This window comes from Narcine bancroftii, chromosome 1 (assembly GCF_036971445.1).
Source record: "Narcine bancroftii isolate sNarBan1 chromosome 1, sNarBan1.hap1, whole genome shotgun sequence".
NCBI classification, from domain to species: domain Eukaryota; kingdom Metazoa; phylum Chordata; class Chondrichthyes; order Torpediniformes; family Narcinidae; genus Narcine; species Narcine bancroftii.
Window position 1 is genome coordinate 41,604,611 of NC_091469.1, and position 11,291 is coordinate 41,615,901.

An 11,291-nucleotide genomic window follows, 5' to 3' on the forward strand; every position below is an offset into this window, starting at 1 on the left:
ATCAGATCCAGCCAACAATGGTTTTGTCAAGACCAGATCTTGTCCAACCAATATGAGCAAATTCTTTGAAGAGTGCACAAAGGGATGGATGAGGGGAGGATAGTAGAAGCAATTTTCATGGAATTTAGTAAGACTTCTGGCCAAGTTCCACATGGGAGACTGATGAAAATAAAAAGGTAAAACCCATAGGATTTGGAGGAAATTGATAAATTGGTTCCATAATTAGCTTGCCAATAGAAGACAGAGGATATGTTAAAGGGCTGTTTTTAAGACGAGTGGGTTTATGGCTAGTGAGTGACTCACAAGGACAAGAACTGGGATCACCTGTGCTGTTTGTAACATGGATATGAGAAGCATTATCAATAGGTTTGCAGAGGGCCCAAAGATTGGCAAAGTTCTTGAAGTTTGGAGGATAGTTTTAGCCTGCAGGGGTTTCCACTTATTGGTGAAATGAGCTCTTATTTTAAAAAAAGACATAGTGTTTTAATATAGACAAATAAGAGGTGATGCATTTTGGATGTACTATTGAGGCTAGGACGTATACTATTATTAGTCTGGTCTTAAGGACTATAGAGGAACAGATTGATCTTTGAAGGTGGCAACACAAGTGGATAGTGCAGTTCATAAGCCTTTGGGATATTGGCCTTCATAGTTAGGGCAGCAAATACCAAAATAGAGAGGTTATGCTAGAACTTTTTTTTTTTGAAAATTTTACTTAATTATTTGATTCATTACAGAAAAAAAAACAATGAATAAAACATTAATCAGATATCCATATCCAAAAATACAAAAAAAACATTTTTTTCTCCCCACCACCCCAGCCAAAAGTTATAAAAATGAAAAGAAGACCTACCATTTAATATACAATAATACTAGCATATACAATTATTAAAATTACTGATCAAGAGAAGTGGATAAGGTAGAAGAGGTGGATGGAAAATTATTCATAAAATCCATATATAGTTTCCAAGTACAATAAAAATTTTCAACTCAATTCCTTAAACTATACACAATTTTTTCCAAAGGCATACAATTTTGCATCTCACTATACGATCTAGTTAATAACACTTCCTTATCATCTTTCCATATCACTATACATTTCTTTGCAGTTGCTATTGCAATACTTTTCTTGATATTCATCCAATTTCAATTTTGTATCCTTTTCATATATATCCCCAAGTAAAAATATTCTTGAATCCTTTGGTATCTTTATCTTCATAATTTGTCTTAATAATAAACTCAGTTCATTCAAAAACCTTTCCACTTTGTCACAAGACCTCACTGAATGCAAAAACAAAGTCCCTATTTCTTTCACACATTGAAAACACTAATTTGAATAATTGGAATCAAGTCCATTTAACTTATATGGAGTATAATATAATTGATGAAGAAAATTATATTGAACCATTTGATATCTTACATTTACTGTATTTGTAACACTTTTATGACATATTTTTGACCAAATCTCCTCCTGAATTTGTATATTTAATTCTTTTTCTCAACGTATTTTTGACATGTATAAATCTTTTTCTTTGTAGTTTCTTGTAATTTTCCATACATGTCAGTAATAAATTTCTTAACAATAAATGTATCTGTTATTATATCTTCAAATTGACTCTGTTTAGAGAGTCTCAAATCTGCTCCCAGTCTCTTTTTCAAATACATTTTTAATTGATAATATGCAAAAATTGTATTATGCATATTATATTTATCTTAGTTAAAAAAATCCTAAGAAACAATCTTTTATTGTCTAATACGTTTACTATATCAATTGTCAAATAAAGAATTATTCAAAGTCAAAGGAAGAAGTTGATTTTGTTTTAACATTTTGGTAATTGATCATTTTTAATTCCTCTCTCAATATGAATTCTTCTCCATATTTTTAAATATATGCTTTAATTCTGAGAAATCTTTAGTTTCTTTAAACAACTCACTGTTCCATTTATACAAAATTTGCTCCGGAATAGTTTAGTTTCACCAATTTTATTCATTTCTATTTGAACCCAAGCTGGTTTTTCACCCCTTTGATAACAGGAGGACAAAAACCTCAATTGACCTGCTTTAAAATAATTCTTAAACTTTGGTATTAGTCCACCCTGATCAAATTTCCACATTAATTTTTCTAAACCAATTCTCAACATCTTACCTTTCCAAAGAAACTTGTGTATTATTTTATACAAATTTTGAAAAAAAAGATTCTGGTACATGAATAGGTAATGATTGACACAAATACTGCATTCTTGGAAAAATATTCATTTTAGTACAATTCATTCATCCTATTAACATTATTGGTAAATCTTTCCATCTTTTCAAATCCTCTTCCAATTTTTTTTAACAATGGCAAATAATTAAACTTACACAAATCATATATATTATTTAAATTCCTAAATATTTAATTGTTTCAATTTGCCATTTAAATTTTGTCAATCTTTTACATTGAGAGTAATCCATATCCACCGTGGGCATCACTTCACTTTTATCAACATTAACTTTACAACCCGATACTAACCCATATTGTTTTAATCTCTCATTCAACTTAAAGATATTTCTGGTCTCTTTAAATATACTATAACATGATCAGCAAATAAACTAATTTTATGTTCCTTATTACCTACTTCAAATCCTTTAATTTCATTGTTAGTTCTAACTACTTCTGCCAATGTCTCAATCGCAAATACAAATAAAAAGGGTGAAAATGGACAACCTTGTCTAGAAGAACTTTTGAGTAAAAAGGGTTGTGAGATTTGTTTATACGTAATCACTTTTGCTTTTGGTTGATCATACAATGTCTTTATCCAGTTTATAAAAGTATTTGGAATCCTAAAAGCATTAAGTGTCTCAAATAAAAAAATCCCATTACATCAATCAAATGCTTTCTCTGCATCTAATGCTACTGCTACCACGGGAATCTTCCTATTTTGTGCTATATTTATCAAAATTTAAAATTTAACGATATTATCTGCTGCTTTTCTATTTTTAATAAAATCAGTTTGATCTAAATTTATTAATTTTGGCAAAAATAAACTAATCTCTAAGCTAACAATTTTATAGACTGTATTCAATAATGATATTGGTCTATATGAGGAAGATTGTAAACAATCTTTCCCTTTTTTCAGAATTACAGTTATTAATGCTATTTTAAAAGAGTCTGGTAAATCATGAACTTTCATTTGATCTAACACCTCCATTAATACAGGTATTATTAACTGATACGAACCCAGAGGACCCCAATATCCAGCAGCAATAGATATTCACCAAGACAAATAGTTACTTAAGCAAAAATTGCTTTTAATTATCTTTAAACATGAAAATAGAATCAAATTTTAACTTATCACTATTGACTTACTTAACCCCCTTCTAATTCTAAACACATGTATATGTAATGTGTATATGTATACAAGTTCAGAAAAGTTCTTTGGTTCACAGTCCAATCTCACTTCTCATTCCTCCAAGTTCACTGGTTGCAGGCCATTCTTATACTGTGCACAGATTTAACATTTATGAAGTTCACCAAGCTTTGGTGCTTGAAAGGTAAATGGTTACTGCTCATGAAGGTTCTTGTCGATTTTCATTGAGAGATTTGTTGTTCCAGAACATCCACAACTGATTCCCTTTTAATCAGCTACCCCAGTGTCTTGCTGACGAAACGAAACCTGCCCCTTCAGGGTTCTCCAGATCATAACCTCTTTCTTTCAGGTCACCAGAGTTTCTTTTTTGTTTCCCTTATTCCAAGTGAAACATTAGACAGCCAGTCCTCTCTTCTTGCATGAACCACAAGGGCTTATAAACAAGGGCTTATATAAAATCCAACAATTTTTATATTATTTCTTCCACTGAAATTTTCTAACATATCAATTTTTTGAGTTAATTGATCATATAGTTGCTGCTGCTTCAGCTTGAACTTTCTTCATTTGCTCTTTAACATGCTGAATTTCAAATTCATTACCTTTAATTTTTGCATCCATCATCTTCTTTGTAGAACCCTTATTTTCAATTATACCCTCATTACTTTTTTAACTTCTATTGTTAACTGTAGCAAAGTTTGCTGGAAAGAATCCATTTACTTCTTCATTTTAGTTGTGGATATATAAGACTCCTTTATTTTCTCCTGTCTTTTGGCCAAAACTCTCTGTTCAACATACATTTCTTCTTCTTCCTGCTCTTCTCCTTGATCACTGGAGCTGGAGGCTTCTTGAGCTTTTTTTAAAAAATTGCTTCCTTTTTTTGTGCTCTGTGCATGCGTGAGGAGTTGCATATGCACAGTCACTTCTTCACCCATGGCAGATGGCCATTGTCAGGGAGACCTTGAACAGCAATGTTCAAGGTTTCCCCAGCTCCAGGACGCTTCTTCAAGGTAGGCCTCTCTTCTTTATCAGCTTCTTTTTCTTGTTCAAGTTCTTGAAAAGTAAGTCAATTTATCTTTCTTAGGTGACATTATATATTGTTCTATAGGCCCTCTTCTATTTTCTTTCAATCAGTTCAGGCTTTTTGACTTTCGTAAAACTTTTTCAGAGAGAGTAGAGAATTCAAGTCTAGCCCCACGTCATCACATGGCATGCCCCCCAGGTTATGTTACAACTTAATGCAGTATTGTAGATGGTCAGACCACAGCTGGAAAACTAAATGCAGTTCTGGTTACCATGCTAATTGGAAGGAAATGATAACACTGGAAAGAGAACAAAGGAGATTCACCAGAACGTTGCCTGGGATGGAGACATTTAGTTATAAAGGGAGAATAGAGAAGCCAGTTAGGTCTGTTCTCCCAGGGGCAAAGATGGTCAAGAAGGGATACAATTAAGATGTAGAAAATTATGAGGAGGTATAGATGAGGTGAACTGTAAGAACCTTCCCTCCCCCCCCCCCCCCCACCACCCCATCAAAGATAGTTAAAACTAATGAATACATATTCAGGGAAGATGGAATGAAGGGGGCCTTCTTTATTAGAGATTGCCAAGTACCTTAAATATTTCTGTCTGAGAGTGGTGAGAGTGGGATAGCTGAGAATATTTAAAGAGCTGAGTTGAGCACTTAATCTAGTCTAACTATTCTCCTTTGGCTTCCCTGGGGACCACAGCACATTTAAGTAAAAGCCTGGTTTTCCTTTCACCTCATGAAACATTTTTTTTTAAATGCAGTCGAAACAAGAGAAAAATACAGAAAAAAAACCCAGCTGCTTCACAGGAAAGGGGGCCATAAACTTTGAGCAGATTCCTAAGGTGTGGGGGGGCGGGGGGGTGGTGTTGGTGGAGGGCATAGCTGAAAACAAGTTGAAAACAGCTAGTCATAGAAAGATTACAGGACAAGTGTTTGAAAAAAATGGGATAAATGTGGATGGTGCCAATTGGTTGGCATTGACAAGTTGTTTTGACTGGGAAGTTTCCAAGTAGTATGATTCTATGATGTTATCAAATATATGTTAGAAACAATTAAGGCACAAATCTTTCTTTTCTTAACTGTTAAATCAACCATGCAGCAAAGCTCTTAATGCTTACAGATAGATAAAAATATCAAATTGTCATCTTTTTCGATAAAGGAGGGCAGATCAGAGTGGGACTGAGGGGAAAATCGATCATCACATGATGGAAAGGCAGAGTGGACTCGATGGGTTGAATGGCCTCCTACTGATCCTATATTTTATGGTCTTATGATCTTATATGGCATCAACAGTAGGAATGAGATAACAATAAAATCAATGAAATCTCTCTGAAGAATTGCACACTAATGTTAAATTTATTACCAAACCGTGTAAAGGACAAAGTAGTTACAAATAATTCCTCCAACTGCTCTCCTAATGGTACAGCAAATGAGCACGCCAAACACGAAAGTCCCAAGTTCATTCTTTCATTGAACTCCTCCACCACTGCTAAATTGCTGTAGTTTTGGATGGTAGCGAGATATTATAGAGTTCTTGCTGGCACTTTCTGGAACTCAGTGCTGGTAACTGCATGCTTGTGGATATTGCACAAGGTCTAGCCTAACCATGGTAATGATGTAATATTTGTAGATGTATTTGGGAGATAAATTGGTAAAATTAGAGTAGGTTACATACATACACACACATTTTAAAACAGATCTTATTTGAAATACTGAAGAATTCATATTCAGTGACTTTACAGAAACCATGGAAAATGTTATGCACATTTCACAAGTAGGTGCTAATTGAAATGATGTTATGAAATGAATGGACAGGAGACAGGTCGTCTGTGCTGAACATTTTTACAAGACTTCGACCTTTCTGCAAAGTGCTCAATCAAAGGTCACTCCTGGGTTCTTGTTTACCTAATAACAAGAGATGGAAGCAGAAGACTAACTCCTATTGTTTGCTGGAGAAGGAGGGGGTTTTGCAAGTGAGAGAGAAAGAGAGAGAGCACTAGAGTAAGAGAGTGAGAGAGCGAGAGAGCGATCAGTCAGAGCTGAAACAACCAGGAGAAACTGGTTTGAAACTGAAACAGAAGCTCCAGAGAGGCAGATGGCTGGAAGTGCTGTCTGATGTTTCTCTTGGAATAAGGGAATCAGAAAGGAACTCTGTGCTAGCCTGAAAGAGGTTATCATCTGGAGAACCCTGATGGGACAAGTTTCATCAGGAAGACAGTGAGGTGACGAATGGTGGTACCTCAGTTGTGGAAATCCTGGAACAACAAATCTCTCTCTGCAAACCTACAAAGAACCTTCCTGAGCGGTAACCATTTACCTTTCGAGCACCAAAGCCTAGTGAACTTTATACATGTTAAATTCTGTGCACAGTGTAAGAATTGCCTGCAACCAGTGAACTTAGAAGAATGAGAAGTGAGATTGAACTGTGAATCAAAGAACTTTTCTTAAATTTACACACACATTACATACACATGTGCTAAGAATTAGAAGGGGGTTAAATTGGATTAGTTAAGTTAATAGAGATAAGTTAAAGTTTGATTCTGTTTTCATGTTTAAAGATAATTAAAAACAACTTCTGTTTAAGTAACCATTTGTCGTGGTAAATATTTATTGCTGCTGGGTTTTGAAGTCCTTTGGGCTCGTAATAATGGGAAATTCTCTCTATGATTGGAAACCTAGACGATATTTAGTAGAAGAATGCATATAAAGGCTCTAATAGCTCAGTGATTAGAGCACTGGTCATGTAAACCAGAGGTCACGAGTTCAATCCTCACTGGGGTCTCATTTCTATAAGGGGCGCTTGACAAAGTGGCAACTCTGTCTTCCTTATTTCTAAATGCAGTATTACATGACAATAATGGAACCTTTACCTTTAAATATAAGCACCAACACCTTCTGATATCATGTGCCATCATATTTCAGGTGAGTGAATTGGGTGAAGGAAAAGGGAGAAACAATGTCTCTAAACATATAATGTACATCTTTGTTTAAAATTAACCACTTATAACCAAATTATTTTTTGAATATTACTTGAGGCTAAAGGAAGCTGACATGCTCAGTTAATAATTGTGTATCAAAAGAGAATCACTTTGCCAAAGGCAACTTTCTAAATCATCCTATGCAAAAACTAAATGTTTGAATAACAAAAAACTGGTAGAGAGTTATTTTTTGTACATCCAAGCTAAAAGGACAAATTAAACTAAGATTTCTGCAATTTAAATGCAACATTCTACAAGTCTCCTAGTTAGTGATTACTCATCTTCAAACACTATCAGATCTACAAAGTTCACTTGAAATGGTTGGTCTTTAACAACTTATTGCAACAGCAAAAAAAATTAGAGTTTAAGAGCCCAAAGTTTATTTAAATACCTGATATCTGTGATGATGATGAGATGCTCACAATCTCCTTGGTGACAATACAAGTATGGATAGCCAACTTTAATGCACATATCATTGAAAGTATAGTCCTCCATTTTAGCTGCATGAAACTTGCCATAACCTCTGTCATGTGAGTCTGCCCAGTCAATAATGGTCCTAAAAATAACAGTATAAATCAGTATAATTAAATGAAGTTACTGCTCTTTAAATTAGAGGGAGCTATATTTATATATAAATGCAAGATTTTCATCAAAAGTAATTACATGTTCAAGGTTTGCAATCAATGATGAAACAAAGCCATTTTACAATGACAATAAGCATGACCTCATAAATATCAACCGTGAGTTCCTTCATTTTTCATGTACCTGGTGTCAGCTGTCTGTTTAAAGTGATCTCTGTTATCTAGAACCTGCAATGTCAGTAAGCTAACATTAAAAAATTTACAGAGAAAATTTGATTTTTTTTGCATCTTAAACATGGTGTATCAAACATAAAATGCCACATCAATGAAAAATAAAAGTATTTCAAAAATCACAATTTTAAAATGGAATTACCAAAATTGATTTATTTTGGGCCAGAAAGTTTGTTATGGCATGATACCATTTAAAGTCTACATGTGCCCCATTTAACAAGGCATAGGACTTTTATAGTACAGGTGTCTAACCTTTTATCCAGTTCTGAAAGTGAGCAACCTACAAAAACAGACACTATATTACCCCGCACCCCCCCCCCCCCCCCGCCACCCCCGTAGATGAGATCTGTGCACCAAAGATGGAGTTTGGCAACAAACATGACACAACTCACGCTCAACTCCCGTGTATCCCATCGCATTTGGCATCAATAATTTGTGGTATCATCATCTCATAAGTGGCCCCTCATGGTGCACGGTGTCACTAATTAGTGAAATTCTCACTTCATAGGAGCAACCCCCTGTAAGGTGCCTGATTATTACTTTATAAGAGGCCCTCGCACCATTGCCACCCACCCTCCCAGTTGATGCTACCAGTCAGAAGCTATGTTTATAGGCTCCACAGAGGCTAAGAGTCCCCTATGGGTAGCAGTAAGATGCAGAAAAGGAAATATCTTTCCTTATAGATTGCGCAGAAGGTGGAGTTATTGCAGAAGCTTGATAGTGGCGTATCGTCTAATAGAAGATTATGGTGTGGGATCGTCCACCATATGACCAGAAAGAACAGTCGAAGTTTTACAGCGAGAGTGACGACCACAGACTGATGAATAAAAGGAAAACTGAATAGGGCAAAAAAAAGTAGATATTGACCAAGTGCCTATTGAATGGGTATGACAACAAAGAAGTGAATTGATACCATTGACAGGTCTGCTTGTAAAGCTCGAAAATTCCACAAAGAACTGAACCTTGAGGGTGAGTGTGAATATTCACATGGTTGGATGCAAAAAATTTAAGAAGCATCACAGTATAAAATTATTATTCCTTCTGTCTGAAAAACACAGCCCAGATGTTTCAGCGTCTCATGGACGTGGTTGGCAGGGACCTCTTTCATCTTCATCTACCTGGATAAGATTCTCATTTACAGCTGTAATGCCAGCAAACATAGGACGTACCTGACTCGCCTTTACAACAGGTTGCAGGAGTTCGAATTCACTGTGAACCTGGCTAAGAGCCAGTTCAGCCTGGAAATTATTGATTTCCTGGGACACCGTATCACCTGAGAGGGAGCCACACCCTGCCGGATAAGGTGGAAGCCATCCAACATTTTCCCACACCGAGCACAATCAAAGGCCTACAAAAATTCCTAGGGATGGTGAACTTCTAGTAACATTTCTTCCCAGGAGCGGCTACCCTCATGCAACCCCTATTCGACCTCATCATACTTGGCAACAAGGCACTCCAGTGGACACACGAAACCATTGAAGCATTCCAGGCAACCAAAGCAGCACTGGCAGAGGCCACATCTTTGGCCAGTTCAGACTCTTCCTCCCCTTGACCCTTACAACAGACGCATTAGACAGAGCAGTCAGCGTGGTGTCAATGAACAGTGGCACCCCCTAGCCTTCTTTAGCAAACATCGCTGGACACCAGAACTCAAGTACAGTGCATTTGACCATGAACTGTTGGCCCTGTACCTAGCAATACAACATTTCTGGCACGTTAGAAGGAAGGGTTTTTGTCGCCTACACAGACCAGAAATCACTCACCCATGCACTCAGCAAGGTTTCGGACCAGTGGTCAGTGAGGCAACAACGACACCTCTCCTACATTTTGGAGTATACAACAGACATTCGCCATGTCGCAGGCAAATCCAAAGTGGCAGCCGACCACACTGTTCAGACTGGCCATCGCCGCTACCTCAGGAGGGCTCAATGTTGTTCAGCTGGCCAAAGACCAAGCAGAGGATGCAGACGCCCTGACCTACCTACCACCATCAATAGCCTGAAGGTTAGCAATTTCAGTCCTTCACCGGGAAGCCTGACTTTACTATGCAACATGTCCACAGGCTTCCCGAGACCTATCCTACCCGCGACGTGGTGATAGCGGGTGTACGACTAAATATACGGTCCATCATATGCTTCCATAAGGTCCATGGTCTACCTGCCGTCAGACAAGTTCATGTGGCACGGCCTCCACCACGATACGACACTGTGGGCTAAGACTTGCCTGGACTGCCAATGCACCAAAGTGCACAGACACACCAAGGCCCCACTCCAGAGCTTTGACCCAGCACAGCTCCATTTTGACCATGTGCTCGTGGATATTGTCAGTCCACTCCCCGTGAGCCAAGGTGTACTGTATTTATTCATATTAATTGACCATTTTACCTGTTGGCCAGAAGCAATACCCTTGCCCATAGGTGATACAGAGACTTGCGCCAGAGCTTTCTTGTCCATTTGGGTCACACACTTTGGAGTCCCAACCCACATCACCTCAGACTGAGGGGCCCAGTTCACATCCTCGCTCTGCATCAACCTAGCCAAGTTCTACGGCAGCCAGTTACACCACATCACGGCTTACCATCTGCAGGAAAACGGCCTTGTCGAACCTTTCCACCACCACCTGAAAGCAGCCCTGAAAGCTCGATTACAAGGCCCAAATTGGATGGACGAACTCCCATGGGTGCAATTAGGAATTCACACAGCACCAGAAGACCTACCCGCGTTGTCAGCCGAGATGGTGTATGGCTCCCCACTTACCAACCTGGGCACATTTACTTCAACCCTCCCGACCCACAACCCAGTACTCTAGATGTCTTCCAGTGATTAAGGGAATAAACGGGTAGACAGAAACTTCACGACACGACTCTCCAGCTTGCCACGTCCCGGCGAACCTGCAGTCCACCAAATTAGTTTTCGTGCAGAGAGGACAGCAAGGGACACCCCTACAATGCCCTTATGAAAGCCCATTCAAGGTGTTGCAGCATGACAGTGTCGTTTTCACCTTGGACATTGGCGGACGGCAGGACAAGTTTACCATTAACCGCCTCAAGGCAGCGCATCTGGACTCAAACCAACCCACCCTGGATCCCTAAGCCAGATTCAGAGGCCGCCCACCCAAAGACAGTACA

At 37.9% G+C, this 11,291-nt stretch overlaps 1 protein-coding gene across 6 annotated transcripts in view; it reads right to left on the bottom strand.

Moving 5' to 3' along the window:
• Positions 1-11,291, bottom strand: part of snapc3 (small nuclear RNA activating complex, polypeptide 3) — a 77,325-nt gene that overhangs the window by 16,038 nt on the left and 49,996 nt on the right. For 5 of the 6 annotated variants that reach the window (XM_069924822.1, XM_069924811.1, XM_069924801.1 and 2 more), the window contains one exon: positions 7,744-7,908. In XM_069924822.1, coding sequence (XP_069780923.1) covers positions 7,744-7,908 — 165 coding nt within the window. Of the gene's footprint in view, positions 1-4,917; positions 5,975-7,743; positions 7,909-11,291 lie in introns of those variants that run through there. The other variant, XM_069924833.1, reaches the window with a different exon arrangement.